We start from the raw sequence: 27,338 nt of genomic DNA on the forward strand, positions 1-27,338 counted from the left end.
GATCACTTTCCTCAATAAATAAATATGTTTTCATATTTTTTATTTAATTGGGTTCAGATCACATTTTAGGTCATATTTATGCAGAAATAGAGAACATTCTACAGGGTTCACAAACTCTAGCACCACTGTAACTTACATACTGTACTTATTGGCCAATTTATTAGGTACACTTGTACACCTGCTCGTTAATGCAAATATCTAATCAGCCAGTCCTGTGGCAGAAACTCAATTCATAAAAATATGCAGATACGGTCAAGAGTTTCAGTTGTTAATCAGACCAAACATCAGAATGGGGAAGAAATGTGACCCAAGTGACTTTGACCATGGAGTGATTGTTGGTGCCAAAGGGGGTGGTTTCAGTAACTCAGAAGCTGATCTGGTGTTTTCACACATAAGTCTCTACAGTTCAGAGAATAGGGTGAAAAACATTCAGTGAGTGGCAGTTCAGTGGGTGAAAATGCCTTGTCAGAGGAGAATGGCCAGACAGCATCTCTGAAAGCACACCACCTTGAACATTAAAGTGGATAGACTACAACAGCAGATGATCACATTGGGTTCCACTCCTGTACCTGAGGGTAGAAGCAAAAAGTACTAAGGAGAAAAGTAAAAGAGGCAGGCCGACAAATCCAGGGCAAGCATTAAAAAGGGCCACTTTTCAACATAATTGTATAAGGGCTAAGAGAGTTGTAAAAGAGCGCCTGAAGGCTTTGTGTGTCAATGCAAGGAGCATTCGTAATAAGGTGGATGAATTGAAAGTGCAGATTGTTATTAATGATTATGATATAGTTGGGGGATCACAGAGACATGGCTCCAGGGTGGACCAAGGATGGGGAGCTCAACATTCAGGGATATTCAATATTCAGGAGGGATAGACATGAAGGAAGGGGAGGTGGGGTGGCGTTGCTGGTTAAAGAAGAGATTAACGCAATAGAAAGGAAGGACATAAGCCGGGGAATATGTGGAATCGATATGGGTAGAGCTGCGTAACACTAAGGGGCAGAAGACGCTGGTGGGAGTTGTGTACAGGCCACCTAATAGTAGTAGTGAGGTCGGAGATGGTATTAAACAGGAAAATTAGAAAATGTGTACAATAAAGGAACAGCAGTTTATAATGGGTGACTTCAATCTACATATAGATTGGGTGAACCAAATTGGTAAAGGTGCTGAGGAAGAGGATTTCTTTGAATGTATGCGGGATGGTTTTTTTGAACCAACATGTCGAGGAACCAACTAGAGAGCAGGCCTGTTCTGGACTGGGTTTTGAGCAATGAGGAAGGGTTAATTAGCAATCTTGTCGTGAGAGGCCCCTTGGGTAAGAGTGGACCATAATATGGTGGAATTCTTCATTAAGATGGAGAGTAACATAGTTAATTCAGAAAACAAATGTTCTGAACTTAAAGAGGGGTAAACTTTGAAGGTATGAGACGTGAAATTAGCTAAGATAGACTGGCAAATGACACCCTAAAAAGATTGACGGTGGATATGCAATGGCAAGCATTTAAAGGTTGCATGGATGAACTACAACAATTGTTCATCCCAGTTTGGCAAAAGTATAAAATCAAGGAAGGTAGTGCACCCGTGGCTGACAAGAGAAATTAGGGATAGTATCAATTCCCAAAGAAGAAGCATACAAATTAGCCAGAGAAAGTGGCTCACCTGAGGGACTGGGAGAAATTCAGAGTTCAGCAGAGGAGGACAAAGGGGCTTAATTAGGAAGGGGGAAAAAAAGATTATGAGAGAAAACTGGCAGGGGAACATAAAAAACTGACTGTAAAAGCTTTTATAGATATGTAAAAAGGAAAAGACTGGTAAAGACAAATGTAGGTCCCCCTACAGACAGAAACAGGTGAATTGATTATGGAGAGCAAGGGACATGGCAGGACCAATTGAATAATTACTTTGGTTTCTGTCTTCACTAAGGAGGACATAAATAATCCTTCCAGGAATAGTAGGGGGACAGAGGGGTCCCAGTGAGATGGAGGAACTGAGCGAAATACATGTTAGTAGGGAAGTGGTGTTAGATAAATTGAAGGGATTGAAGGCAGATAAATCCCCAGGGCCAGATGGTCTGCATCCTAGAGTGCTTAAGGAAGTAGCCCAAGAAATAGTGGATGCATTAGTGATAATTTTTCAAAACTCATTAGATTCTGGACTAGTTCCTGAGGATTGGAGGGTGGCTAATGTAACCCCACTTTTTAAAAAAGGAGGGAGAGAGAAACCGGGGAATTATAGACCGGTTAGTCTAACGTCAGTGGTGGAGAAACTGGAGTCAGTTATCAAAGATGTGATTACAGCACATTTGGAAAGCGGTGAAATCATCAGACAAAGTCAGCATGGATTTGTGAAAGGAAAATCATGTCTGATGAATCTCAGAATTTTTTGAGGATGTAACTAGTAGAGTGGATAGGGGAGAACCAGTGGATGTGGTATATTTGGATTTTCAAAAGGCTTTTGACAAGGTTCCACACAGGAGATTAGTGTGCAAACTTAAAAGCACACGGTATTGGGGGTAAGGTATTGATGTGGATGGAGAATTGGTTAGCAGACAGGAAGCAAAGAGTGGGAATAAACGGGACCCTTTCAGAATGGCAGGCGGTGACTAGTGGGGTACCGCAAGGCTCAGTGCTGGGACCCCAGTTGTTTACAATATATATTAATGACTTGGATGAGGGAATTAAATGCAGCATCTCCAAGTTTGTGGATGACACGAAGCTGGGTGGCAGTGTTAGCTGTGAGGAGGGTGCTAAGAGGATGCAGGGTGACTTGGATAGGTTGGGTGAGTGGGCAAATTCATGGCAGATGCAATTTAATGTGGATAAATGTGAAGTTATCCACTTTGGTGGCAAAAATAGGAAAACAGATTATTATCTGAATGGTGGCCGATTAGGAAAAGGGGAGGTGCAACGAGACCTGGGTGTTATTATACACCAGTCATTGAAAGTGGGCATGCAGGTACAGCAGGCAGTGAAAAAGGCGAATGGTATGCTGGCATTTATAGCGAGAGGATTTGAGTACAGGAGCAGGGAGGTACTACTGCAGTTGTACAAGGCCTTGGTGAGACCACACCTGGAGTATTGTGTGCAGTTTTGGTCCCCTAATCTGAGGAAAGACATCCTTGCCATAGAGGGAGTACAAAGAAGGTTCACCAGATTGATTCCTGGGATGGCAGGACTTTCATATGAAGAAAGACTGGATGAACTGGGCTTGTACTCGTTGGAATTCAGAAGATTGAGGGGGGATCTGATTGAAACGTATAAAATCCTAAAGGGATTGGACAGGCTAGATGCAGGAAGATTGTTCCCGATATTGGGGAAGTCCAGAACGAGGGGTCACAGTTTGAGGATAGAGGGGAAGCCTTTTAGGACCGAGATTAGGAAAAACTTCTTCACACAGAGAGTGGTGAATCTGTGGAATTCTCTGCCACAGGAAACAGTTGAGGCCAGTTCATTAGCTATATTTAAGAGAGAGTTAGATATGGCCCTTGTGGCTAGGGGGTCAGGGGGTATGGAGGGAAGGCTGGGGTGGTGTTCTGAGTTGGATGATCAGCCACGATCATAATAAATGGCGGTGCAGGCTCGAAGGGCCAAATGGCCTACTCCTGTACCTATTTTCTATGTTTCTAATAAAGTGGCCACTGAGTGTGTTTTTCTTGTCAATGTTGCTGCAGGGAAGGTTTTCTTGCAGCATCCACTATCAAGGGCGAGGGCCTCCACGATTTTGAAGACTTCCATCTCACGTCTTGTTTATTCACGACTGTTTCTTCCCCCTTCTGTATTTGCAGAGTTTGTCTTTTGTACTTCAGTTGTCTGTCCTGTTGTGTGCAGTCTTGCATTGATTCTACTGTTCCTTCCTATTTATTGCGAATGCCCGCAAGAAAATTAATCTCAGTTATATATGGTGACATCTGTACTTTAATAAATTTACCTTGAACTTTACATGTGCTTATGACAATAAACTTGACTTTGACATAGTCATAGTCATACTTTATTGATCCCAGGGGAAATTGGTTTTCCTTACAGTTGCAGCATACATAATTAAATAGTAATAAAACTATAAACAGTTAAATATGTAAATTAAGTCCAGGACCAGCCTATTGGCTCAGGGTGTCTGACCCTCCAAGGGGGGAGTTGTAAAGTTTGATGGCCACAGGCAGGAATGACTTCCTATGACGCTCTGTGCTGCATCTCGGTGGAATGAGTCTCTGGCTGAATGTACTCCTGTGCCCACCCAGTACATTGTGTAGTGGATGGGAGACATAGTCTCTGGGAACCATTTCCCATACTGTTGGACCACCTCGTGGTGAAAGTGGACGTAGGAGGAGATTCAGCATATGGACAGATAGTGGAAGCCTTGCTTAGGCAGCAGAGGGAGCACATCACATCACCCCACCCCTCATCTGTGGGGTCGGCGGGGCCTGCAATTCAGTTCAGAGCACACCGAACTCAAAGGGAAGTGACCCTCCATCCCCAGGACTACCTCTACACTCCCAGATCTATACTTTATACTTTATTGTCGCCAAACAATTGGTACTAGAACATACAATCATCACAGCGATATCTGATTCTGCACTTCCCACTTCCTGGATTACAAACATTAAATATTAAAAATTTAAATTATGACTCATAAATAGAAAATAGAAAAATGGAAAGTAAGGTCATGCAAAAAAAAAACACCAAGAGGCAGGTCCGGATATTTGGAGGGTACGGCCCAGATCCGGGTCAGGATCCGTTCAGCAGTCTTATCACAGTTGGAAAGAAGCTGTTCCCAAATCTGGTCGTACGAGTCTTCAAGCTCCTGAGCCTTCTCCCGGAGGGAAGAGGAACGAAAAGTGTGTTGGCTGGATGGGTCGTGTCTTTGATTATCTCGGCAGCTCTGCTCCGACAGCGTGCGGTGTAAAGTGAGTCCACGGACGGAAGATTGGTTTGTGTGATGTGCTGGGCCGTGTTCACAAACTTCTGCAGCTTCTTTCGGTCTTGGACAGGACAACTTCCATACCAGGTTGTGATGCACCCTAGAAGAATGTTTTTTACGGTGCATCTATAAAAATTAGTGAGGGTTTTAGGGGACAGGCCAAATTTCTTTAGTTTTCTCAGGAAGTAAAGGCACTGGTGGGCCACCTTGGCAGTGGACCCTGCTTGGTTGGACCAAGTCAGGTCCTTTGTGATATTGACCCCGAGGAACTTAAAGCTTTTGACCTGTTCCACTTGCGCACCACCGATGTAAATTGGGTCGTTCGGTCCGCTACTCCTTCTGAAGTCAACAACCAATTCCTTCGTCTTGCTGACGTTGAGGGATAGGTTATTGTCTTCGCACCATGCCACCAGGTTCTTAATTTCCTCTCTGTACTCAAACTCATCATTACCCAAGATACAGCCTACAATTGTTGTGTCATCAGCAAACTTGTATATTGAGTTTGATGGAAACTTGGCTACACAATCATGGGTGTACAGTGAGTACAGCAGGGGGCTGAGTACACAGTCTTGTGGGGCACCGGTGCTCAGAGTGATTGTAGAGGAGAGCTTGTCCCCTATTTTTACAGCCTGGGTCCTGTCTGTGAGGAAGTTGAAGATCCAGCTGCAGATCTGAGTGTTAAGGCCCAGGTTCCGGAGCTTAGGAATCAGTTTATTTGGAATGATGGCTGTTTGGTGGAAAGGGCAGGAGGATGAAGGGAGACGAGTGTGGATTTAGTTGGACATAGCCCACTCTTCTGCTGCTGTATCTCACCAGCCAGTTTCCCATGTTGTCCCTCAAGAGCCAGCATCAGTCAGAACACCAGCTGGGCACAGACAGCCTCACCCCGCCCCAACCCCAACCCCACTGTGACTTACAGTGTCTCATAGAGCCGCAGTTCACACGTCAGAGCATTTGACACCCAGTGAATAAAAGCCTTTGGTTTCTCCACGGAGTCAGACTTCTTGCAAGTTGTCTCCAATTCAATCACCTTTCCATTGCTATCCTGGAGAGTGAAAAACACAAGGAACATTCCCGTTTCATCAGATTCCTCAGGCAGCTTTGTGTGTTGAATTTACACAGAAAGGGTCGAGGATCAACTTTATTCACCATAAACCTTCACATGGATTAGGAATTTGCTGTGGTGGGTTGGTTAGGGTGTGATATGGAAAAAAAAAATTAATTACACAATAAAGAATTATATGAAAATAAAGTTGGAAATACAGATATGGAATGACATGTGCAAAAGTACACAAATACCCTCATGAATTTACAATGTAAACAGCATAAGGTTTAAATTGTTTGTAGTATAATGCAGTGATGGGGTAACAGATGCGGGCGGGGCTAACGAGAATGATTGATCAGATTAATTACTTGGGGGTGGGGAATGATGTGAAGTGTTTGTTTTAATAATCCTACATCATAAGATACAAGAGCCGAATCAGGCCATTTGGCCGACCGAGGCCACTCTGCCATTTCATCATGGCTGATCCATTTTACTTCTCAGCCCTAGTCTCCTGCCTCTCCCTATATCCCTTCACACCCTGACTAATCAAGAATCTATCAGCCTCTGCGTAAAGATACCCAATATTTGCCGTCCATGGCAACATATTCTACAGATTCACAGCCTTATAGCACTTTCCAGACAGGAGCTTCTGGAGAAGCTAATTTGCAGGGTGGGTTGTACTCACATTAATTTTTCCTGCCCATTTCTTTATCCTGGGCAGATATAAGTCCTGCAGTGATGGTGGGCTGCAGACAATGACCTTTTCTGCTGACCTGACAGTTCACTGTAGTGTTTGTACACTGCGAGAGGGTGTTGCACCAAACCAGACAGTAATGGCTGATGTGAGGATGCCCTCTATGATGAGCTCTTTTTGTTGTTGAAGGAGACATGGTTCTCCCTCGAGGTCCTGTGAAGCAATGATGACCAGCAAGCTGAATGATGAAACTGTGCTAACTGTAGAGTTGTTGATGGTGAGTGGGTGGAGAGACACACCTCCTGAAGTCAATGCGCATCTCTACAGAGGCAGCTCGTTCCTCCACCCTCATGAGTGGGAGTTGTGTTGAAAAGGCAGGTTCATAGCTACACTGACAGTGAGAAGGGACTCGGAAAGACTGCTCCACTAGGTGGAGTTTAGCATGATACAAAGCAACTCATAAGATGTACAAGATTCTGAGAAAAAAAGTCAGGGTTGATTCCTTAGGTCAGAGAGTCTAGAAATGGGACAGTGTCTTATTGCATCAAGTCCCAGGATTATCAGAGGTTTGTGGACAAGTTCAAAGCATTCTGAACACCAAGAGAATGAGGGCATTGTAGAAAATGAACGTCAAAGCCATTGTGGGCAGCAGCAAACGCAATGTGATGTGGGAAGATGAGGTTAACAATATTCCCGCACAAAATACAGTACAAAAATGAGAGTATTTGTAACTGCTGAGAGATTGTGTAGAGGTGATACTCAAAAGGGACATGAGGGAGGGTATGGTCTCATACACAAGTCACTGAAAAACAACTTCAGAAGGTGATTAGGAAGACAGGAATTTGCTGGCTTCTATGACAATGTTGGAGCATGGGAGCCAAGATGCATCATTGAAGTTGTCAGGACTTTGATCAGACCACTCCTGGAGTCTGGCTCTTCTTACACAAGGAGGTACAGTACTCACCAGCCTGGTTCTGGGATGGTGTACTTGTGGTATATGATTGAGGAACCTGAGATATACTCCCTAAGGTTTAGAATTAAACACAAAAAGCTTCGACAGGTTAGCCAGCCGGGACACAAGGAGCCTGCAGCTCTGCTGAATGAAGGGCCACAGTTACATAACTAGGGTGTCAGCTAAATAAGGCTGAGATGGAGGGGGAATTTCCTCACCCTGGAGTTGGGAACTCTCTATGGGAGGGGGCTTCATCAAGACTGGGCTGTGAATACTCCAGGAATGAAGGGTATGGGACAGCACTGGAAACTGACAGCAAGCCTAGTCTGCCACCTCACACCTCCTCCACAACAAGAGAGGACCACTTGTAGTACTGAAGGGAGCAGGATCCTGCAGTGTAATAGTTTCTGCTCCTGTGAGGGCCAAAGAGGACCAAGGTCTCATGAGGATTTTGCTCCTAATTAGGGACTCTGACTTTGGTTAGTTGTTGGTGTTGGTGAGAGACTCACCTTTATGACCCTCTGGACCGAGATGACATATCCAGCATGCCGGAGTCCAACGGGCTGGTCAGGAGTCAAACGCTTGTAACCATTCTCCATCACCTGCACACAGACCAGTGTATATGAGCATCAGTGGATTCAGCAGAGAATAAATGCCAGCAGTTCCTGTGAAAATCATACCTAAAATCTACCCTGTCTCTGATCTCAGTCCCAGTGTCAATCACATAGTAATGCCCAGATGGATCCCAAAACCACACAGTCCCAATCAAGAGCTGAGTTGTTACGCAGTCCAAGCCCAACGCTAATGGCAGACCTGATTCTCAGCCTTGACCTCCATCCTGATCCCATGCCCAGTCCTAATCCTGATTCTAGAGCTTCAACCCCGATCCCAATCTGGTCCTGAACACAGCCAGTTCCTGATCCCATGCCCAGTCCAAATGTGATTCTGGACTAAGTATCAATCCCGATCTCAATCTGGTCCTAAATACAATCAGATCCTAATCCCATGATTGGTCCCAACCCCAAGACAGACTCCTTAAGACCATAAGACAAAGGAGCAGAATTATTCCAAACCCAGTATTAATTCCATGCCAGAAGCCCACTCCTATGACTGTGACTATGAGATCCATTTCCCCACACCAGGCCTGGAATATAGAGAGACTCACCTCCCGGAAGTCTGACTGTTCAATGTAGATTGTGGAGGTGATCGGTACCACATGGAATCCTTTGCTTTCATCTGCTGGGAAATTTGGAATGGACACTTCCAGAGGCTAAGGATAACAGACAGCTTTATCAGGAGAGGAGGCGTTATATTCATCAGCAACTCCCCTTCAAACTCTACCTACTGCAACCACTGAACATCTTACCTAGGCATTGGGACCTCCTAGCCAACACCATGACATCAAAAGGTTCAGTGAGCTGGGGCTCTTCTCTGAAGCAGAGGAAGATGGTAGGTGACTTGATTAAAGCGTACAAGAGGCAGAGATTGAGTGAACAGCCAATTTTTCCCAGGGTGGAAATGGCTAATCCAAGGGTACAAAACTTTAAGGTGATTAAAATATAAGGAAGGTGTCACAAGCAAAATTTAAAAAAAAGTGGTGGGTGTATGGAATGTCCTACCAAGGCAGTGGTTGAGGCAGATACATTAGGGACATTTAAGACACTCATATATAGGTACATAGGTGATAGAAAAATGGGGCTATGTGAGAAGGAAGGGTTAAATTGATTTTAGAGTAGTTTAAAAGACTGGCACAACAAGAGGTTCTGCAGGTGCTAGAAATCCAGAGCAACACACACAAAATGCTGGAGGAACTCAGCAGGCCAGGCAGCATCTATGGAGGGGAATAAAAAGGCGATGTTTCAGGCCAAGACCCTTCACCTGGACTGAAAAGGAAGGAGGAAGCCAGAATAACGTGGGGGGGGGGGGTGGGGAAGAAGGGAAGAAAGACAAACTAGAAGGTGGTTGGTGAGGCCAGGTGGGTGGGTGGGTGGGGTGGGGGGGAAGGAAATGAAGTAAGAAGCAAGGAAATGAAGGGTGGAAAAGGCAAAGAACTGGTGAAGTAGGAATCTGCTAAGAGAGGAAAGCGAGCACAAGAGAAAGGAAAGGAGGAAGAAGATGCCAAGTAGGTGAGGAGAGGAGAGGCAAGGGGGGAGGGCACAGAATGGGGAATGGAAGTGGGGGTGAGAAGAGAAATTACCAGAAATTGGTGGCTACTCAGACAGAATATGAGGTGCTGCTCTTTCAATCTGAGAGTGGTCTTGTCTTGGCAGTAAAGGCAGCCATGGACCAACATATCAGAATTGGAATTAAAATGGTTGGCCACCGTTTGTTGCGGATGGAGCGAAGGTGCTCGGCAAAGTAGTCCCCAATCTATGTCGGGTCTCACTAATTTAGAGGTTGTATTAGGAGCACTGGATATAGTAGACAACCCCAACAGATCTGTAGGTCAAGTGTTGCATTACCTGGAAGTACTTTCTCCCATGGTCCACTCCTTTTTTCTATCAGATTCCTTCTTTTCCAGTACTTTACCTTCTCCACCAATCACCTCCCAGTTTATTTCATTCCCCACCCCCTTCCACCAACCTGACTTCACCAATCACCTTCTAGCTTATTCTGGCTTCTTCCCCCTCCTTCCTAGGTCCTGAAGAAGGGTTTTGGCCTGAAGTGTTGACAGTTTATTAATTTCCATAGATACTGCTCGACATGCCAGGTACTCCAGCGTTGTGCAACACACCCATTTCCCCAGGTTAACTCCCAATTTCACACACACCGCAAACCACAGTGGGTACATTCCTGCATGACCATAGACGAATTCTCCTCGTGCAAGGGAACGTGCCGGTGGGTTTGCAGACACTAATTGTTAGTTATCTGTGTCAGTGAGTGATACCTTCCTCCCCGGCAAGAACCAGGCAGAAGGAACTGCGGCCATTGAAGGCTGTTTTGCAAAATGGAGGCTGCTGACTAATGCCACAGTTGGTGGTGTTGGGACCCTTATTACTCATTATCTATATAAATGATGTAATTGTAATGCACACGGTTTGATCACCAAGTTTGTGGAAGACACAAAATTAGGTTTTGTTGATAGTGGTTATCGTGGATTACACGGGAACCTTAATCAGTTAGGGAAGTGGGCCAAGGAGTGGCAATGGATTTCAATATAGATAAGTGTGAGGTGATGTATTTTCAAAAGTCAAACCAGTATAGGACTTGTCATCATCAGGTGCCATGCCCAGTTTGAGCTTTGACTGCCATGGTCCACACACTCCTGTTTTGGGTCAAGTGGATCAATTCATCCGTATTCATTTCCAGTTCTCTGGCTGCTGTCTCCACCATTTGTCTTTGTCTTCCTCTTGCTTTCTTCCCTTCAATCTTTCCCATAATTACCATGCATTCTAACTCCTTTTTCCTAATCACATGTCCAATGAAGTTACGTTGCCTTTTCATGATCTCATACATTATTTCTCTTTTTGTGTTTGCTCTGTTCATGACATCCTCATTAGATATTCGTTTTGTCCATGATATTCTTTGTATCCTCCTCAAAAACCACACCTCTGCTGCTACAATTCGTTTCCTCATGTTACTAGATATTGTCCAACATTCTGAGCCATATAACATAACTGGATAAACGTAACATTTCAGTACTGAGGCAGGGTGTCATGCCTAGTTTAGTACTGGTCAGTATACTCTTCATTCTCGTAAAGGTGTCTTTTGCCATCCCTATTCTTCTTTTGATGTCCACGTCGCACCTGCCATCTGATGTCACCCAGCTTCCTAAGTAGCAAAAGTTCTGTACTTGTTTTATGTCTTCCCCGTTTATTCTCAGCCTGCAGATAGGATTCTCCTTCTTTTTGGATATCACCATACATTGTCTTTTTGCAATTGACAGATAGACCCATTTTTGCACTTTGTTCAACAACTATATTAAGTTTTGTAGTTCTTCCTCCGTACTTGCAATTAACAATGTCATCTGCGTATCTGAAATTATCGATGTTTTCACCGCCAACTGTGATTCCCAAGATGTCTTTTTTTTTAATATAATATTGTTTCACTGTATACATTAAATAAATCGGGAGAAAACACACCCTTGTCTAACGCCTCTCTTGATTTTCGTAAACTGACTCACTATAGGACTAATTATATGAATAATTATATAACTGGGCACTAGGGAGTAATGGAACAGAGGGACCGAGGAGTACAGGTACATAGTTTGTTGAAAGCGGTGACACAGGTAGAGAGGGCAGTGAAAAGGCACCTGGCATACTGGCCTTCATCAGGATGGGCACTGAGCATGGGAATGAGAACATCATGCTGCAGTTGTACAAGCTGTTAGTGAGGCCGTACCTTGAGTACTGTGTGGAGTTTTGATCACCTTGTTATAGGAAAGGTTACACTGGAAAGAGTGCAGAAAAGATGTGCGAGTGCCGAGGAAAAGTACTGCGCGAATGCGGCGTGTTTACGGGCAGCACTGGGGTGGAGGGGGGGGGGGGGGGCGAGGAGACACCTCCAAATACAGTAACGTGGGTGTCTGGCTGTCTGCCTCTCCCCACAGTTGCAGACACCCACCCGATCCCGTGTCACAATGTATTTCTGCCTGTCTGCTTTACAGCACCAGAGACCCAGCTTCAATCTTGGCACTGTCTATGTAGAGTTTGCACATTTACTCGTGACTCAGTTGGTTGGTAGCCACTAGAAATGGCTCCTGGGCTGTAGGTGGGTGATGGGAGAATCAACTGGGAGTCGATCAAGTGAGAACATGTGAATATGGTTGATGGTACAAACTCCGTGGGTCAAAGCACCTGTGTCTGCACTGTATCACTTAAAACTCCACCTAATCCTTCTGCCAACTTGTTTAAATCAATCTCCCCTGGATTTTGTTCACTGCAATGGGGATTGAGGTATTAAATCTGAACCCTTTTATGTCTTCCTCCAACCTCTTCTGTTACAGAGGAAGCACTCCTAGTTCATCCTTACAGTTGTGGCAACATGCTGTAGCCTAACAGTTGTAACATAACTTGCTGCTCATACATTCTGTGTCAGTTAATAAAGGAAAGTATTCAGTATCTCTTTTCCAAACACCCCAGTGACCATTCCTGCCATGTGTACAGATAGGTGGCAGCACAGTTTAAAGATATTAGAAGTCCACAGAAGGATATAGCTAGTTGAAGGAAGTGGACAAAGGTCTGTCAAATGGAGTTTAGTGAGGGGAAAAATGTGAAATTGTCTAATTTGGTATGAACAAAGCCATTTGTCTGAATGGTGAGAGATTGCAGAGTTCTGGGACACAAGGGTCTGGACATCATGGTAATGCTCATGAAAGGCTGGCGTTCAGGTTCACACAGGAATGCTACCAATTTCGCCTGTAGAAATCAACCTCAGTTAGACAGCACATTCCAATAGCACAACTTTACCTAACATTGGGGTCTTCACTTTAGTAAACTTTCAACTTCTTCCAGCGCACCCTTGCTTAGTGATGTCAGCAATGGGGAAGGATGGGAGGCCCTGGGGAGTCAGAGGGACATAGAACCCGACACAGTCTAGGCTCTTCAGCCCTCAGACCTTCAAATTTAATCATTCTAACCCTCCCTCTACACTATACTCCATTTTTTCTCCTATCCTGTGCCTATCTAAGAGTCTCCTAAATGTCCCTAACATAACTGCCCGTTACCACCCTTAGCAGGCTGTTCCACACACCCGCCATTCTGCATAATCCTAAAAAAATTAGCTCTGATATTTCCCACTCGCCGCTCCCCCCCCCAACTTTCCTCCAATCTCCTTAAAATTATGCCCCTTGTATTAGTTGAAATGACTATACCCTGAGAAAAATTTTTGTCCACTTGATCTATGCCCCGAGTGTATGGGAAAATGAAAACTAAAAGCTCTGAAAGGGATGTACATAGAGATGTTTACTACTGTGGGAGATTCTGGAACAAGCTGTAAGAGCTTGCCTATTTAAGAGGGTCGTAGAGCAATACGGAACAGACACAAGCCCTTCACCCTAACACGTCCATGCCAACTGCTGTACCCACCAGCTAGTCCAATTCCCTGCAGTCGGCCCATATCCTTCCTACCCCTGCATGTATTTTCCCAAACGCTTCTTAAATGATACTATTGTAGCCGCCTCAACCACTTCCTCTGGCAGTTCGTTCTATATACTTACCATCCTGTGTGTGAAAAAAGTTGCACCTCAGGCCCTTTGAAATCTCTTCCCTTTCACTCTAACCTATACTCCCTAGTTTTGGTTTCCCCTAACCTGAGGAAAAGACTGTTACCATCCACTTTATCTGTCTCTCAGAATTTTAAACATTTCTATAAGGTCACCTCTCATTATCCTACGTTCCAAGGAATAAGGACCCAGCCTGGCTGACCTCTTCCTATAACAGGTTCTCTGGTCCTGGCAACATCCTCGTAAATCTTTTCAGTACTGGCCTGAAGGTATGTGGCACTCCCCCACCACCCCAAACACCCACCATCCTGACACCCGTTACCAAGAAGGCTGCTGTGGCTTCGAACTCAGAGCCAGGAGCAGCAGCACAGTGAGCCGAGGGGCAGGGGGGTTCGAGGTTACCTGGTCAGTTGGGAAGTTGGTTATGGAAACTTTCAGTGGCTCGAGGACAGCCATGGCCCGAGGAGCAGTGTCGTTGAGCACATCTCGAACACACGACTCCAGGAGGTGAGGCGCCATCGTCGTCTGTGCGACCGTCACACCAACCTGCGGCAGGGAGAGAGGAAGCAGTTAACCTGCGTGTCCGAGAGGGTGGGGTGCTGTGTGTGTATACGCACACACGGGTGAGTTGTTGCAAGGTGCAGAGTGCGAGGTAGTGTGTGACAATGATTGTGCAGGAGGTGTTACATCAGAGCTGGGCTGATAGGGTGAGCGCTGCTCACTGCTGTAGAATCGTTCGGAAGCCATTGCGCCTGACAGATTGGGAAGGACACAGTGGGTTTCTGGCCACTGCAGCCCTTGTGAGAGCTCTACACTTATTGTGACCTCGGTCGGTTTTTACCCCAGCTCCCCATCGCCGCAATAAAAGATCTCTGCCAGGAACAGACTGTGGCTCTTGGCGGAGGGTTCCTGACATTCACTGCCCAGTGGATAAGACGATTGTTTCTCAGCTCTCTCGAATGTCGAATGGCCTACCTTAGCACAGAAATTGTTGATGGCCTCTGGGGGGAAGCCTCTCCTTCGCAGAGCAGTCAGTGTAAAGAGGCGGGGATCATCCCAGTCCCTACAGAGGAACAAAGTACACAGGTGATAGCAGCCCCCAAGGGGGGGGGGGGGGGGGAAGAAATCCCACCCTGTAAAAAACTGCCCATCCAGGACAACTCCACTCACAACAGAACACCCCCAGTGGCAGCCCTCCCACACACCACACCCAGGCATGAAAACCACTGCACATCACCCAACTTTCCACTGTGGGTAACCCCTCTACTCAGAGGAAATGCCTCCAGCCCAACACAAGCCAGTGCACATCACTTGCCACTACTCTGCCCATTCGCATCTTCCCCTCCCCTCCTCTCCACCCTCAACCCACAAGACCTGCCCCCCCACCCCCTGGCCTAAAGTATGTGAGGTGGGTGACAAGATCCCTGCATTACTGTAATGACGCAGTCAGACAGCCAGTTAACTGCTATAGCCATCCTCCTAAGTAGCTGGAGCAACCCTGCCTCGGCACTGCAAACCACCCAGGGGGCCCAGATCTCTGTGAGGACACCGGGGGACACACAGACTCTTCCACAGGTAGGACAGTCAGCAAGGATGAGTCTTTGTGTGGCCCTATACCGGGTCTCGAGGCTCTCCCTCTCCACTTTGAATCCACACTCTACAGGGGGGTGTTACATTTTTTCATTCAACCATAAGGCAGGTAATTCAGCCCATTGATTCTGCTCCAGCATTTCACCATGGCTGATTTATTATCCCTCTTAACTCCATTCTCCTGTCTTCTCCCCATAACCGTTGATGCTCTGATTAATCAGAAACCCATCAATCTCCGCCTTAAATATACCCAATGACTCGGCCCCCACAGCCACCTGTGGCAATAACCTCCACAGATTCACCATCTGGCTGAAGAGATTCCTCATCATCTCAGTTCTAAATGGATGTCCCTCTATTCTGAGGCTACCACTCACTATAGAGAACATCCTCTCTACATCCACTCTCTAGGCCTTTCAATATTTAATAGGTTTCAATGAGATCCCTCTCATTCTCCTGAATTTTAGTGAGTACAGGCCCAGAGGCAAACACTCCTAATACATTGCCCCTTTCATTCCTGGAATCATTGTCAACCTCCTCTGGATCCTCTCCAATGCCAGCACGTCCTTTCTTAGACAACAGGCTCAAACCTGCTCACAATTCTCCAAATACAGTCTGACCAACGTCCTGTCAAGCCTCAGCAGTGCGTCCTTGCTTTTGTATTCTAGGCCTCTCAAAATAGATGTTAACATTGAATTTGCCTTCCTTACCACAGACTCAACCTGCAAGTTAATCTTTAGGTAATCCTGCACAAGGACTCCCAAGACCTTTTGTTCCTTGGGATTTTAAAAGTTCCCCTTGTTTAGAAAATTGTCCACACCTTTATTCCTTCTACCAAAATGCAAGACAATATGCTTCGCTGCCACTATATTCCAGCTGCCTCTTCTGCAGACTTCCTGCTTCCTCAACACTACCTGCCCCTCCACCCCTCTTTGTATCATCTGCTAAAATGGCCACAAAGCCATCAACTGGTTATCCAAATCATTGACATAACATAAAAAGTAGTTCCAACACAGACCCCCATCAATCGCCGCTATTCACTGGCAGACAGCTAGAAAAAGCCCCCTTTACTCCCACTCGTGCCTTCTGCCAGTCAGCCAATCTTCTATCCATGCTAGAATCTTTCCTGTAATATCATGGTCTCTTAACTTGTTAAGCAGCCTCATTTGTGGCACCTTGTCAAAGGCCTTCTGAAAATCCAAGTACACAACATCCACTGACTCTCCTTTGTCTATCCTGCCTGTTTCCCCCCCCCCACCCCCAAAGAATTTCAACAGACGTGTCAATAAGATTTCCTCTTAAGGAAACCATGTTGTCTTTAGCCTTTAGGGGTGGAGGGGCACAGACACCCCCCCCTCCCCCCCCGCCGGCCACCTTCCCTCACATCACGAAGGTTGAGAGATCTTTACTCTGGAATGCACCACACTTTCTCATTTGCCCTTACTATTAGTCCCATAAAGTGTACAGTGAGTGCATCCAAACCCCAGTATCACTGAATGGTGTGAAGCCCAAGAGTCTGCACTCTGTACGAGGAGGCTTCGGGCCCCGAATTAACCAGACTGTCTCTGAGAGTTGGCTGTAGGAGCTCTGGGCGCAGCATTCACAATGAGGCAACAGGTTACTAAATGGAGCTCACTATCACTCTGATTTTGTTCAATTTAACCAAAAAGATATGTCTTATTGCATTAAAAACTCCAACGGATCAGGTTTCTAAAAGGACAAGGAGCCCATGACATCGTTATTTTTGCTCTCCTTTTAACTACTTAATTCCTTTATTAAATACACACGGTTTTTATCTTATTGTAATTCTTGCACTGTACTGTTGCTGCAAAGCAAATTTCACGACATAATTTAATGATCAACTTGGATTAATTTTCCTTTGTATTGGTTGTGTATGTTATTGAGTTAATCAGCCAAGTCACCAAACACCGAATGAAAGCAGGCCATTATCTCACTGTGTGGCTTGGCCATGGATGTTACTGAGTTAACACACACTCTGAACGAAGGACAGAATGTTACCTCACTGCCCCGGTCTCCACCAGTTTGATGATCTTCCTTTTTGACACCACTGTGTACTGCAGGTTCAGTCGACCGTACTCCCACTGCACGGGGCAGTAGACATCCAGAGCGTTACACAGCCAGTAGTACGATGATCGCCTGTCAGAAACAATGCAGCAAACTTCACCTCAACAGCTCTGCTCACTCTCACATACTATCCCCCAGTTGGTCTTCCCCTCTGTCTCCAGAGATGCTCAGAAGTCATCTGTCAATAACCTAAGAATGTTCCAAAAGACTTTTACAACACACACAAAATGCTAGAAAATGTATTACTCTAAATTTGCCGTACCTACATAATCTTTTGTAATTATCATTTGAAAACAGTCCTTTTCAAACTAACTACAATAGGCTATAAGATATAGAAGATTGAGGCCATTCAGACTACTGAGACCATTCTACCATTCAGTCATGGCTGATTTTTTTTCAACCCCATTCTCCTATCCTCTCCCCATCATACTTCAGCCTTTTTCCAATAAAAACCTATCAATGTTGGATTTAAAAAAAAAATTCTGTGGCAATAAATTCTGTAGATTCACTGTCGTGCAGTTGAAGAAATTCTTCCTCATCGCTATTCTAAAGAGACATCCCTCTGTTCTGAGGCCGTCCTCTGGTGCTAGACTCTCCTAACGGAGACATTCTCCCCACATCCACTATTCAGATATTTTCATGATATGGAAGGTTTCAATGAAATTCTCTCATCTTTATGAAATCCATCAAATACAGGCCAAGAGCCATTCCTGGGATCATTCGTGTAAAATTAAGGCAATGAGGTACCAACTTCTACATGGAAATCTCCCTAGAGCAACAACTAGGAAAAGGTACCTCATTGCTTTAATTTTATGAAGACAGCCTATTTTTAAATGAGTATTTGGGCATCAGATACCAACTTGATACTACAGTTAAATCCAGGAGACCAGCAAAATGAACCTAAAATGAAGTCAGTGTCAGGAATCACAATGCAATGTGACTGGAAGGCTGTTTTCAGTCCTTGCTTCCTATAATGCAATTGAGCAAGCCATTTTCAATGGTCTATTTAATATCGTAGAATGAATACAGTATACCTGAAATACTCACTCCTCACAGACGTTAACGAAAACAGAAGAATAAATGACAGAAAAACGTTAGCACCCTGAGTACCCCTTTACCCCTCCTGTCATAAGCATCAACCCCCCCCCCCACCTATTACAGCAGGAAGCATCAGCGCTCACCACCCACCAAGTAAGCAAAAACAAAGCCCCCAAAGCAAGGCCATGATTTGCAAACCAACAAAAACTGTTGTTCACCCGACAATTCAATATGCCACAGGTTTCTTTTGCACACTAATAGGTGACACGCGTGAGGAATAAACAACACTGGCTATGCGAGGAGGAAGCTTATCGGGGTCGACCATGGATGTTGTGTCCCAGCTGTCTACATGATTCACAAGCCCAGCCAGTATGATATAGAGAGCAAGCTGTTTCCAATGTAGCAAGCTCCTCCTCTCCGCGAAGCTGATGAATCCAAAGGAACGGCAGAGATACACTTGGCATCAGATACGTCACAGGAGTTGCCAGTCACTAACGTAGGACTGCCTTAAAGATTTCAGCTCCAGATTGTTCCACTGGGGTTAACTGCACATTTTTTTTAATAAAAGTTTTGTCAGAACAAAGTAGGCTGTCACAAAGAGACATGGATCTTCCTAACTCAACCCATTGCCCCCAACAGCTTCGTTTGCCCTTTAAAAATGGGACACTACCACATTACATGTAGTTACCTAGTCATTCACCTCTACAAACATGCAGTGCTACAGTATCCTTCCTTCTAAAGCTCTTTTACCGAATCACTCAGACCTCTGTTAGTAAAGACTGTATTTAATGCTCCCCCATTACTAACTGCCCTGCCAACAACACGAATCCCAGCTGATGAAGAAACACTAGGTAGAGCTCACCGGGCCTGGAACTCCTTGGTGCAGAGCGAGTGTGTGATGTGTTCGATAGAGTCGCACAAACAGTGAGTGTAGTCATACGTTGGGTAGATGCACCTTCAAAGGACACACAAACAGGGAGTGAGAACCTGGAAAACACCAAGCATTGTAGCAGGGGCTGGGAAAGGGTGATGGTGAAGGGGGCGGGCTGGGGCCAGGGGGGGCGAGAGACGAGAGACAAAGGGCTGAGGTAGAAAGCAGTGAGCGGTTGGGTTGGGTTTGGGAACCAGGGTCAGTGAGCTGAGGCGGGAGGCAGGGGTTGAGAGAGTGACAGCAGGGGAGCTGCGTGGGCAGTGACTAATTTGGAGAGGGTGAGCTCAGAGAACAGCCTTACCATTTATCAGCAGTTCGATGGTGAGCGGTGTATTTTATCCTGTAAGCCACTGGATCCATTTTTCCATCCTCCATAATGAGCTTCATGCGAAGGGTCACCTCTCCTTCCGCAAACATTCCCTTTCGCATTTGCTGTGGGGCAGATGAAGGAGGAAGCTCATTGACTCACGAGCACTTGCAGTGTGCAATCCTCAATAATCCGTGGTCGAGAATGACAACTAGAGATACCACCAGCTACGACCTACGCTCCAACCCAACCCACAGTTCCCCCTACCATTCCAACTCTATCCAACCTGCTTCCTCCAGCCCAATCCACGGGTCCCCCACCACACTACTCCACCTTCATCCACAGGATTAATATGGTGTTACATAATATGGTAAGAATGCTGTAATGGTCTTTTGGAGGTCACCTGATGTGATTTTCCCACCGTTGTGAGATCACATGATGACATGTGCCGCATGACTATATAAGGGTCGACTCAGGTGACGCAGTGGATTTTGAGTTTGTAGATTTCCAGGTAGAACGTGTTGTGCCTCCGTTTCTGTTGCGTGTTTGTTTTTGTGACGCAGTTTCATTTTTAAAACGGAAGGTGCGTTCTCTTACAAGATTTGTATTTTTGAACTGGGAATTTGTGGCTGGAAGTGCCAATTTACTCAATTCCGACAGTTTTGAAGGGAGAGTGAAGAATTCAAAGTGAAGGATCGAGAGAAGTCGGCATCGGTTGGTAGTTTAATAAAGAATCGACCTTATTGAGTCTTCGTTGAAGAGAAGCTGCATTGAGATAACTCTTGTAAAAGCGCAATGAGTTCATGCAAAAAGGCTCTCTCTCTCTAAAAGGAATTTAAGGTCAGTTGATTTAAACTGTTTAATTTCGGCATCGGGAATCCTGTGGACAGAACCAGCAGTAAAGGTGCGTCGGTGAAGAAATTGTTCTCCAGAGAAGTCTCTCCCAATTGAACGTGTAAAGCCGTTGGACTTTTGAAGTTATCGCTTTAAGAACTATATCTGACTGTATCGCTTTAAGAACTGTTTCCGCATTTAACTCTTTAAGAACCAGAGCTGAGTGGAGTTGATGAACGGCTGCGTACCTGTTTAACCTCCGGTCAAAGTTTTCCTTTTGCTTTTTTTCTCCTTATCGTTTATACGTGTTTAATAAATGTTCGGTTGTTTTTATAAAACCTGTCTCGGTTAATATTCATTGTTGCCAGTTATGTAACAATGGGTACAGGATTAATAATAGTAAGGGGTGGACGAGTTAGCCCAAATGATTTCCAATGAGGCTCCGGTTGGAGCTCTGCTGGGTTTTGCCAGCAGACATTGGGACTATGCTGTTGCCATCACCTACCTCGAACAGGAGGAGGGATTCCTCAATTGGCCGATCCCTCCATGGAGAAGGGGGAGGATTGTGTCCTTTAATCTCATCCACTTTCTGGTGACAGGCATATGCCATGTTCCTGCATGGTAGTGGAAACAAAGGGAAAACGTTAACATTCAAGGTATGCTGAAGAATTTCACCGCATTCAAGAGCTGTAGACAGAACTGCCTCAGTGCCAGACACCCTGGTTCGATCCTGACCTTCAGCGCTTTCCGTGTTGAGTTTACCCGTTCTCGGTGATCTCATGAATTTCTCCTGGGTGCTTCAGTTCCCTCCTAGACATGTGCATGGAGGGTTAACTGCTCCCAGCGTATAGATGAGAAATCGAATGTTGATGAGAATAAAGAGTGGAATTAGTATGGACAGGTAGTTGGTGGTCAGCCTGTTTCCCTGCTGTCTTTCTCTATGACATACAGTTGCAAGAAAAAGAAAGTGTGAACTCTCTACAGTTACCTGGTTTTTTGCTTTAATTACTCAAAGTGTGGTTTGATTATCCAAGTCAGAATAATGGACAAACACAATCCGCTTAAACTAATAACACACAAACAATTGTACTTTTCACTTCTTTACTTAACCCATTGTTTAATCAATCACAGTCCAGGGGAAATAGTATGTGAACCCTTGCATTTAATAACAGTAGAACCTCCTTTAGCAGCAATAACCTCCACCAAATGCTTCCTGTGGCTGCTGATCAGATTTGCACAGTGGCAAGGAGAAATTTTAGACCATTCCTCCATACAAAGCTGTATCATCAACATTTCTAGGATGCCTTGCATGAACAGATCTCTTCAGGTCATGCCACAGTATCTCAATAGGGTTAAGGTCTGGACTCCAACTCGGCCATTGCAAAACACCAACTTTCTTATTTTTAAACCATTCTGTTGCTGATTTACTCGGGTTTTAGATCATTGTCTTGTTGCATCATCCGACTTCTATTAAGCTTCAGGTGACAGACCTCTATCTTGACATTCTCCTGTAAAAAGTCTTGATACGATTTTGAATTCATTGTTCCCTCAACAATTGCAAGCTGTCCAGGCGCCCTGAGGCAGCCCCAAACCATGATGCTCCTTCCACCATGCTTCACAGTTGGGGTGAGCTTTTGCTATGTTTGGAAGGAAAAGGGCACTGCACACCAACACCAGTGTGCACTTCTGCCAAAAAGTTCAATTTTTGTCTTATCTGTCCACGGAACATTGTCCCAGAAGTGTTGTAGAATATCCAGGTGGTCTTTTGCAAACTTGAGAAGTGCAGCAATACACATCAAAGTTGCTGGTGAACGCAGCAGGCCAGGCAGCATCTCTAGGCCTGACGAAGGGTCTCGGCCTGAAACGTTGACTGTACCTCTTCCTAGAGATGCTGCCTGGCCTGCTGCGTTCACCAGCAACTTTGATGTGCGTTGCTTGAATTTCCAGCACCTGCAGAATTCCTGTTGTTTGTTGTTGTTCGAAGTGCAGCAATGTTTTTTTTGGGAGAGCAGTGGCGTCCTTCCATAAACACCATTCTTGTTCAGTGCTTTTTCTTATAGCAGACACGTGAACAAGTACTTTAACAAATTCTAGGGATTTCTGCAGGAATTTTGCTGTTACCCTTGGGTTCTTTTTCATCTACTTTAGCATTACACATAGTGCTCTTGATGTGATCTTTGGAGGATGTCCACTCCTAGGGAGACTAACAATAGCACTGAATTTCTTCCATTTGCAGGCAATTTCCCTTACTGTGGACTGAGGAATACAAGGGTCTTTAGAATAATGTTTTTGTAGCCTTTTCCAGTTTCATGCATCTCTACATTTCTAAGGTCCTCTGAAAGTTGTTTTGATTGAGACATGTTGCACATAAACAGATCTTTCTCGAGAAAAGTAAGCTTTGTCAGCAATCTGACTTCGTGTCTTTTTTTTTTTAAAAAAGGGCAGGGCACTTCTACAACCCACACCTCAAATCTCATTGATTGCAATACCGGTCTCCAACTAGCTCTTGCAGAAGGCCTTACCCCAAAGGTTCTCATAACATTTTTGAACCCAGACTGTGATTGCTTAAATGGTCTACTCAGCATTGACAAGAAGAAACAATTGTATTGTTGAGTTCAGAAATGGCAAGGATAAAAGAACCCTAATGGCAGTTGTACAGAGGCCTCCAAACAACAGCCGGGATGTGGATAACAAATTACAGCAGGAAATAGAAAAGGCATGTCAGAAGGGCAATGTCATGATAATTGTTGGGGATTTTAACATGAAAGTGGATTGGGAAAACCAGGTCAGTACTGGACCTCGAGAGAGAATTTGTAGAATGTCTAAGGGATGGCTTTTCAGAACAGCTTGTTGTTGAGCCCGCTAGGGGATTGGCTGTGCTGGATTGGGTGTTGTGCAATGATCCAGAGGTGATAAGAGAGCTTAAGGTTAAGGAACCCTTAGGAAACAGTGATCACAATATGATCAAGTTCACTTTGAAATTTGAGAAGGAGAAACAAAATTCCAATGTGTCGGTATTTCAGTGGAATAAAGGAAATTACAATGGCATGAGAGGGGAACTGGCCAAGGTTGACTGGAAAGGGACACTAGCAGGAAGGACAGCAGAGCAGCAATGGCTGAAGTTTCTGTGAAAAATGAGGGAAGTGCAAGACAGATATATTCCGAATAAGAAGAAATTTTCAAGAATGAAAGGGTTGCCATATGAGGAACGTCTAGCAGCTCTTGGGCTGTACTCTCTGGAGTTTGGAGAATGAGGGGGGATCTCATAGAAACATTCCAAATGTTAAAAGGCCTGGACAGATTAGATATGGCAAAGTTATTTCCTATGGTGGGGGGGGTCTAGGACAAGAGGGCGTGCCTTCAGGATTGAGGAACGTCCATTTCGAACAGAGATACAAAGAAATTACTTTAGTCAGAGGGTGGTAAATCTGTGGAATTTGTTGCCATGAGCAGCTGTGGAGGCCAAGTCATTGGGTGCATTTAAGGCAGAGATAGATAGGTTCTTGATTAACCAGGACATCAAAGGGTATGGGGAGAAGGCAGGAGAGTGGGAATGACCGGAAGAATTGGATCAACCCATGATTGAATGGTGGAGCAGAATCGATGGACCGAATGGCCTACTTCTGCTCCTACATCTTATGGTCTTGTTAGTTTAGGCAGATTGTGTTTGCCTATTATTTTGACTTAAATGAGGAGCAGACCACATTTTATGTGAGTAAAGCAGAAAACAAGGTAATTGCAAAGGGCTCAAACTTTCTTGCAACTGTACAATAAGAGGCCAGAACTCTTATTGAATGTTTTACGATCTCCGGACAGCTTACAGTTCATAAACTCTTCACTTCAACAGTGATGACTAAGCATAGGTGTTCAAGAGAGCCCATGGTAGTGTAGTGGTTAGCGTAATACTTCACAGTGCCAGAATCAGGGTTCAATTCCCACCCGTGTCTGTAAGGAGTCAATGCTCTCTCCATGACTGGATACTCTGGTTTCCTCCCACATTCCAAATATGTACAGGTTAGGGTAAATACACTGTAGACATGTTGTGTTGACACCAGAAACGTGGCAATACTTGCGGGCTGACCCCAGCACATTCCTTGGACTGTATTGTTTGTTAACACAAACAGATTTCACTGTATGTCAATGTACATGTGACACAAAGAAAATCTCTCTTGACAGTGAAACCTGCCACCCTCGCTGTCCAGTCTACATTACCCCCTCACCCGTCTGGTCTACATGAGACTTCAGACTATGGTTGATTTTTACTGCCCTCCTATAGTAATCCTTAGTTCCCAAAATCCCTTAGCAGGCATCAGATTGTCAGTGTATTTCGAGGGCAAAAGGGGAGACAACTGCTGGCCTGGCCAATAATGCCCAGAATAAACAACAATGGACAAGATAGATATTTCTAAGGGTGCTGAAGTCCAAAACTAGCAGAACTCACAGAATGGAAATACAGAATTCCAGCAGAGGAGCCTGGTGAAACTTTGTTTAGTCCATGGGCAGAAGGCAGAACGCACTCTCTTGGGAAGTGAAACACGATGGAGAGAGGAACAGGGTGGGGGTGGGGGCAGTGAGAGTGGCCCTTGGTCATTGGGCAATGGAGAAATACTGGCTGAAAGGAGAAGAAATGAGTGACCTGTTCCTGCGCTGTACATTCTGTGCACCCACCTTTTGATTAATTCCACTGCCCAGTCGTACAGTTGGTCAAAATAGTCAGACGCATGGGTGACCTCGTATGGCGTGTAACCTTGAGGAAGATGAGATGGTTAAAGGAGGTTCAGTACCATGTGGAAATGCTCAGTCACCACAAACTACATATAATAACTGTATTCTTCACATTCAATCCCTCTTTCAATCCAAAAGGAAAACACCCAGACAGATCTCACACTGCAGTGACTGTGACCATATTCCTACTTGTTGTGTCATGCTTCTTGTCCTTTCTGGGGAAGACAGCAGGACACTTAGGACTGTCTACTCAGAGACAGTATGGTTCAGACCAAACCCAGTATCTGAACTCTGAAGCATTGCCTGAAAATTTAACAAGGGGTGGGACCAGCTCGCCTACGGGAACATTGAGGAGACCCCTCCTCCACAGTCTATCAGTCGCGACAGCAACGAACGGCAGGGTAAGAGAGCCCAGCTTCTTTGTGTGTCATAGGGCAGGGGCCGATTTTGATGGAGCTGGCAATGTGAACAGAGGAAGTGATGACTGTGAGGTCTCCCAGCCTTGCGATGGAAGGTGTGCTGGGCAAAAACCAACCCTGGCTCACTGTGAAAGCCTAGTACCACTGTGGAAGGTGGGTTACTGTTCCTCAGAGCATCAGTTCCTTTGAAACAAGTATATAGTTCCCTGAAAGTAATCACATAGACAGGCAGAATGATGAAAATGGCATCTGGCATACTTGCCATGATCAGTCACGGAACTGAGCCCAAGAACATGGAATGTGACAACACTGTTTAGGCCCTTCAGCCTATGTTGTTCTTCCAGCCTTTTAACCTACTCCAAGATCATTCTAACCCTTCCCTTCTACATCCATGTGCCTATCTAAGAGGTTCTTAAATGTCCCTGATATCCCCCCTATACTTCCCTCCAATCATTTTAAAATTATACCCCCACCTCTTGTATTAGCCACTCCTGCTGTGAGAAAAAGTCTCTGGACACAAGGAATGCTGGTGGAACGCAGCAAGCCAGGCAGCATCTATAGGTAGTAGTACAGTCGACATCTTGGCCTGAAACGTCGACTGTACTTCTTCCTATAGATGCTGCCTGGCCTGCTGTGTTCACCAGCATTTTGTGTGTCTTGCTTGGATTTCCAGCATCTGCAGATTTCCTCGTGTTTGCGCTCTGGACACAAGTTTTGGGATGTTATCTTGCAAGAGCTCAGTGATACCAGTGGGCTGCTGAGCATGATTCCAGTCACTGTCAGTAAGCAATGGGTTCACAAGGATGTTACTGAGACAGATGGGTAGATGGGTTTTAATAGTGACAAGAGACTGGAAAAGCCGTGATTGTTTTCCCTAAAGCACAGCAGATTGGGGGGGGAGGTTCTGTTGTGGAGGGGACCTTATAGAGGGTTGTAACGTAATGAAGGGCACAGATGGGTGAGTGGTCAGGCTTTTCCCCAGTTTAGGGTGTCTAAAACTAGAGGTTAGAGGTTTAAGGTGCAAGGGTATAGACTTAACAGCTCACCTTTTAAACTTTGTCCACTGGGTGGTGGGTAGTTGAAGAGGAGGTAGAGATGGGTACACTTACACCATAGATGGAAAAGGTTTACAGGCATATGAGCCAATTGCAGGCAAGTGGGACTAACTGAGTTGGCATAGATGAGCTGGGCCTTTGGGGCTAATAACTGAGCTTGGTGGGGCGGAGGGGGAAGGGATGCAGAAAGCACGGCAGAAACACCAGTCACGGTGCCAGGTTCAGGAGACTGAGCTGAACAACTGGTATCAGCAGGAATTTGGGAGCAGACCATTCCAGACTGCTGGAACTGCTTGGGATTGCCAATCGGTTCCCACCAACATATCGTCCGAGAAATGGCTCACAATCAAATCTGTTCGAAATCATACACTGAACAGCACCCATCTGCCTGACACAGCTCATCGCCAAACATACCGAGCCATTCCACCATCTCCCTGATGCCTCGGAAATACTTCTCCTCTTCCTTCTCAGGGTTTGTGTCGTCGTACCGAAGAAAGCAGATCCCATTGTTTGCCTGCAATCAACATTTACCCTAATCAGTAACAGCGGACAGCACCGCAGCCTGACGTACAAGTATACAGATACTGTGGGA

General features: G+C 45.3%; 1 protein-coding gene across 1 annotated transcript in view; it reads right to left on the bottom strand.

Annotated features, from left to right (window-relative positions):
• Positions 1-27,338, bottom strand: part of qars1 (glutaminyl-tRNA synthetase 1) — a 65,536-nt gene that overhangs the window by 9,951 nt on the left and 28,247 nt on the right. The window contains exons 11-21 of the mRNA XM_072280202.1: positions 27,161-27,260; positions 25,216-25,294; positions 21,053-21,161; positions 19,708-19,838; positions 19,338-19,430; positions 17,372-17,509; positions 14,741-14,828; positions 14,168-14,311; positions 8,768-8,872; positions 8,112-8,204; positions 5,829-5,956 (exon numbers count right to left, since the gene is read on the bottom strand). Of these exons, the coding sequence (XP_072136303.1) occupies positions 5,829-5,956; positions 8,112-8,204; positions 8,768-8,872; positions 14,168-14,311; positions 14,741-14,828; positions 17,372-17,509; positions 19,338-19,430; positions 19,708-19,838; positions 21,053-21,161; positions 25,216-25,294; positions 27,161-27,260 (1,208 nt within the window). The remainder of the gene's footprint in view (positions 1-5,828; positions 5,957-8,111; positions 8,205-8,767; positions 8,873-14,167; positions 14,312-14,740; positions 14,829-17,371; positions 17,510-19,337; positions 19,431-19,707; positions 19,839-21,052; positions 21,162-25,215; positions 25,295-27,160; positions 27,261-27,338) is intronic.

The sequence above is a fragment of the Mobula birostris genome, chromosome 16 (genome assembly GCF_030028105.1).
Source record: "Mobula birostris isolate sMobBir1 chromosome 16, sMobBir1.hap1, whole genome shotgun sequence".
Lineage (NCBI taxonomy): Eukaryota > Metazoa > Chordata > Chondrichthyes > Myliobatiformes > Myliobatidae > Mobula > Mobula birostris.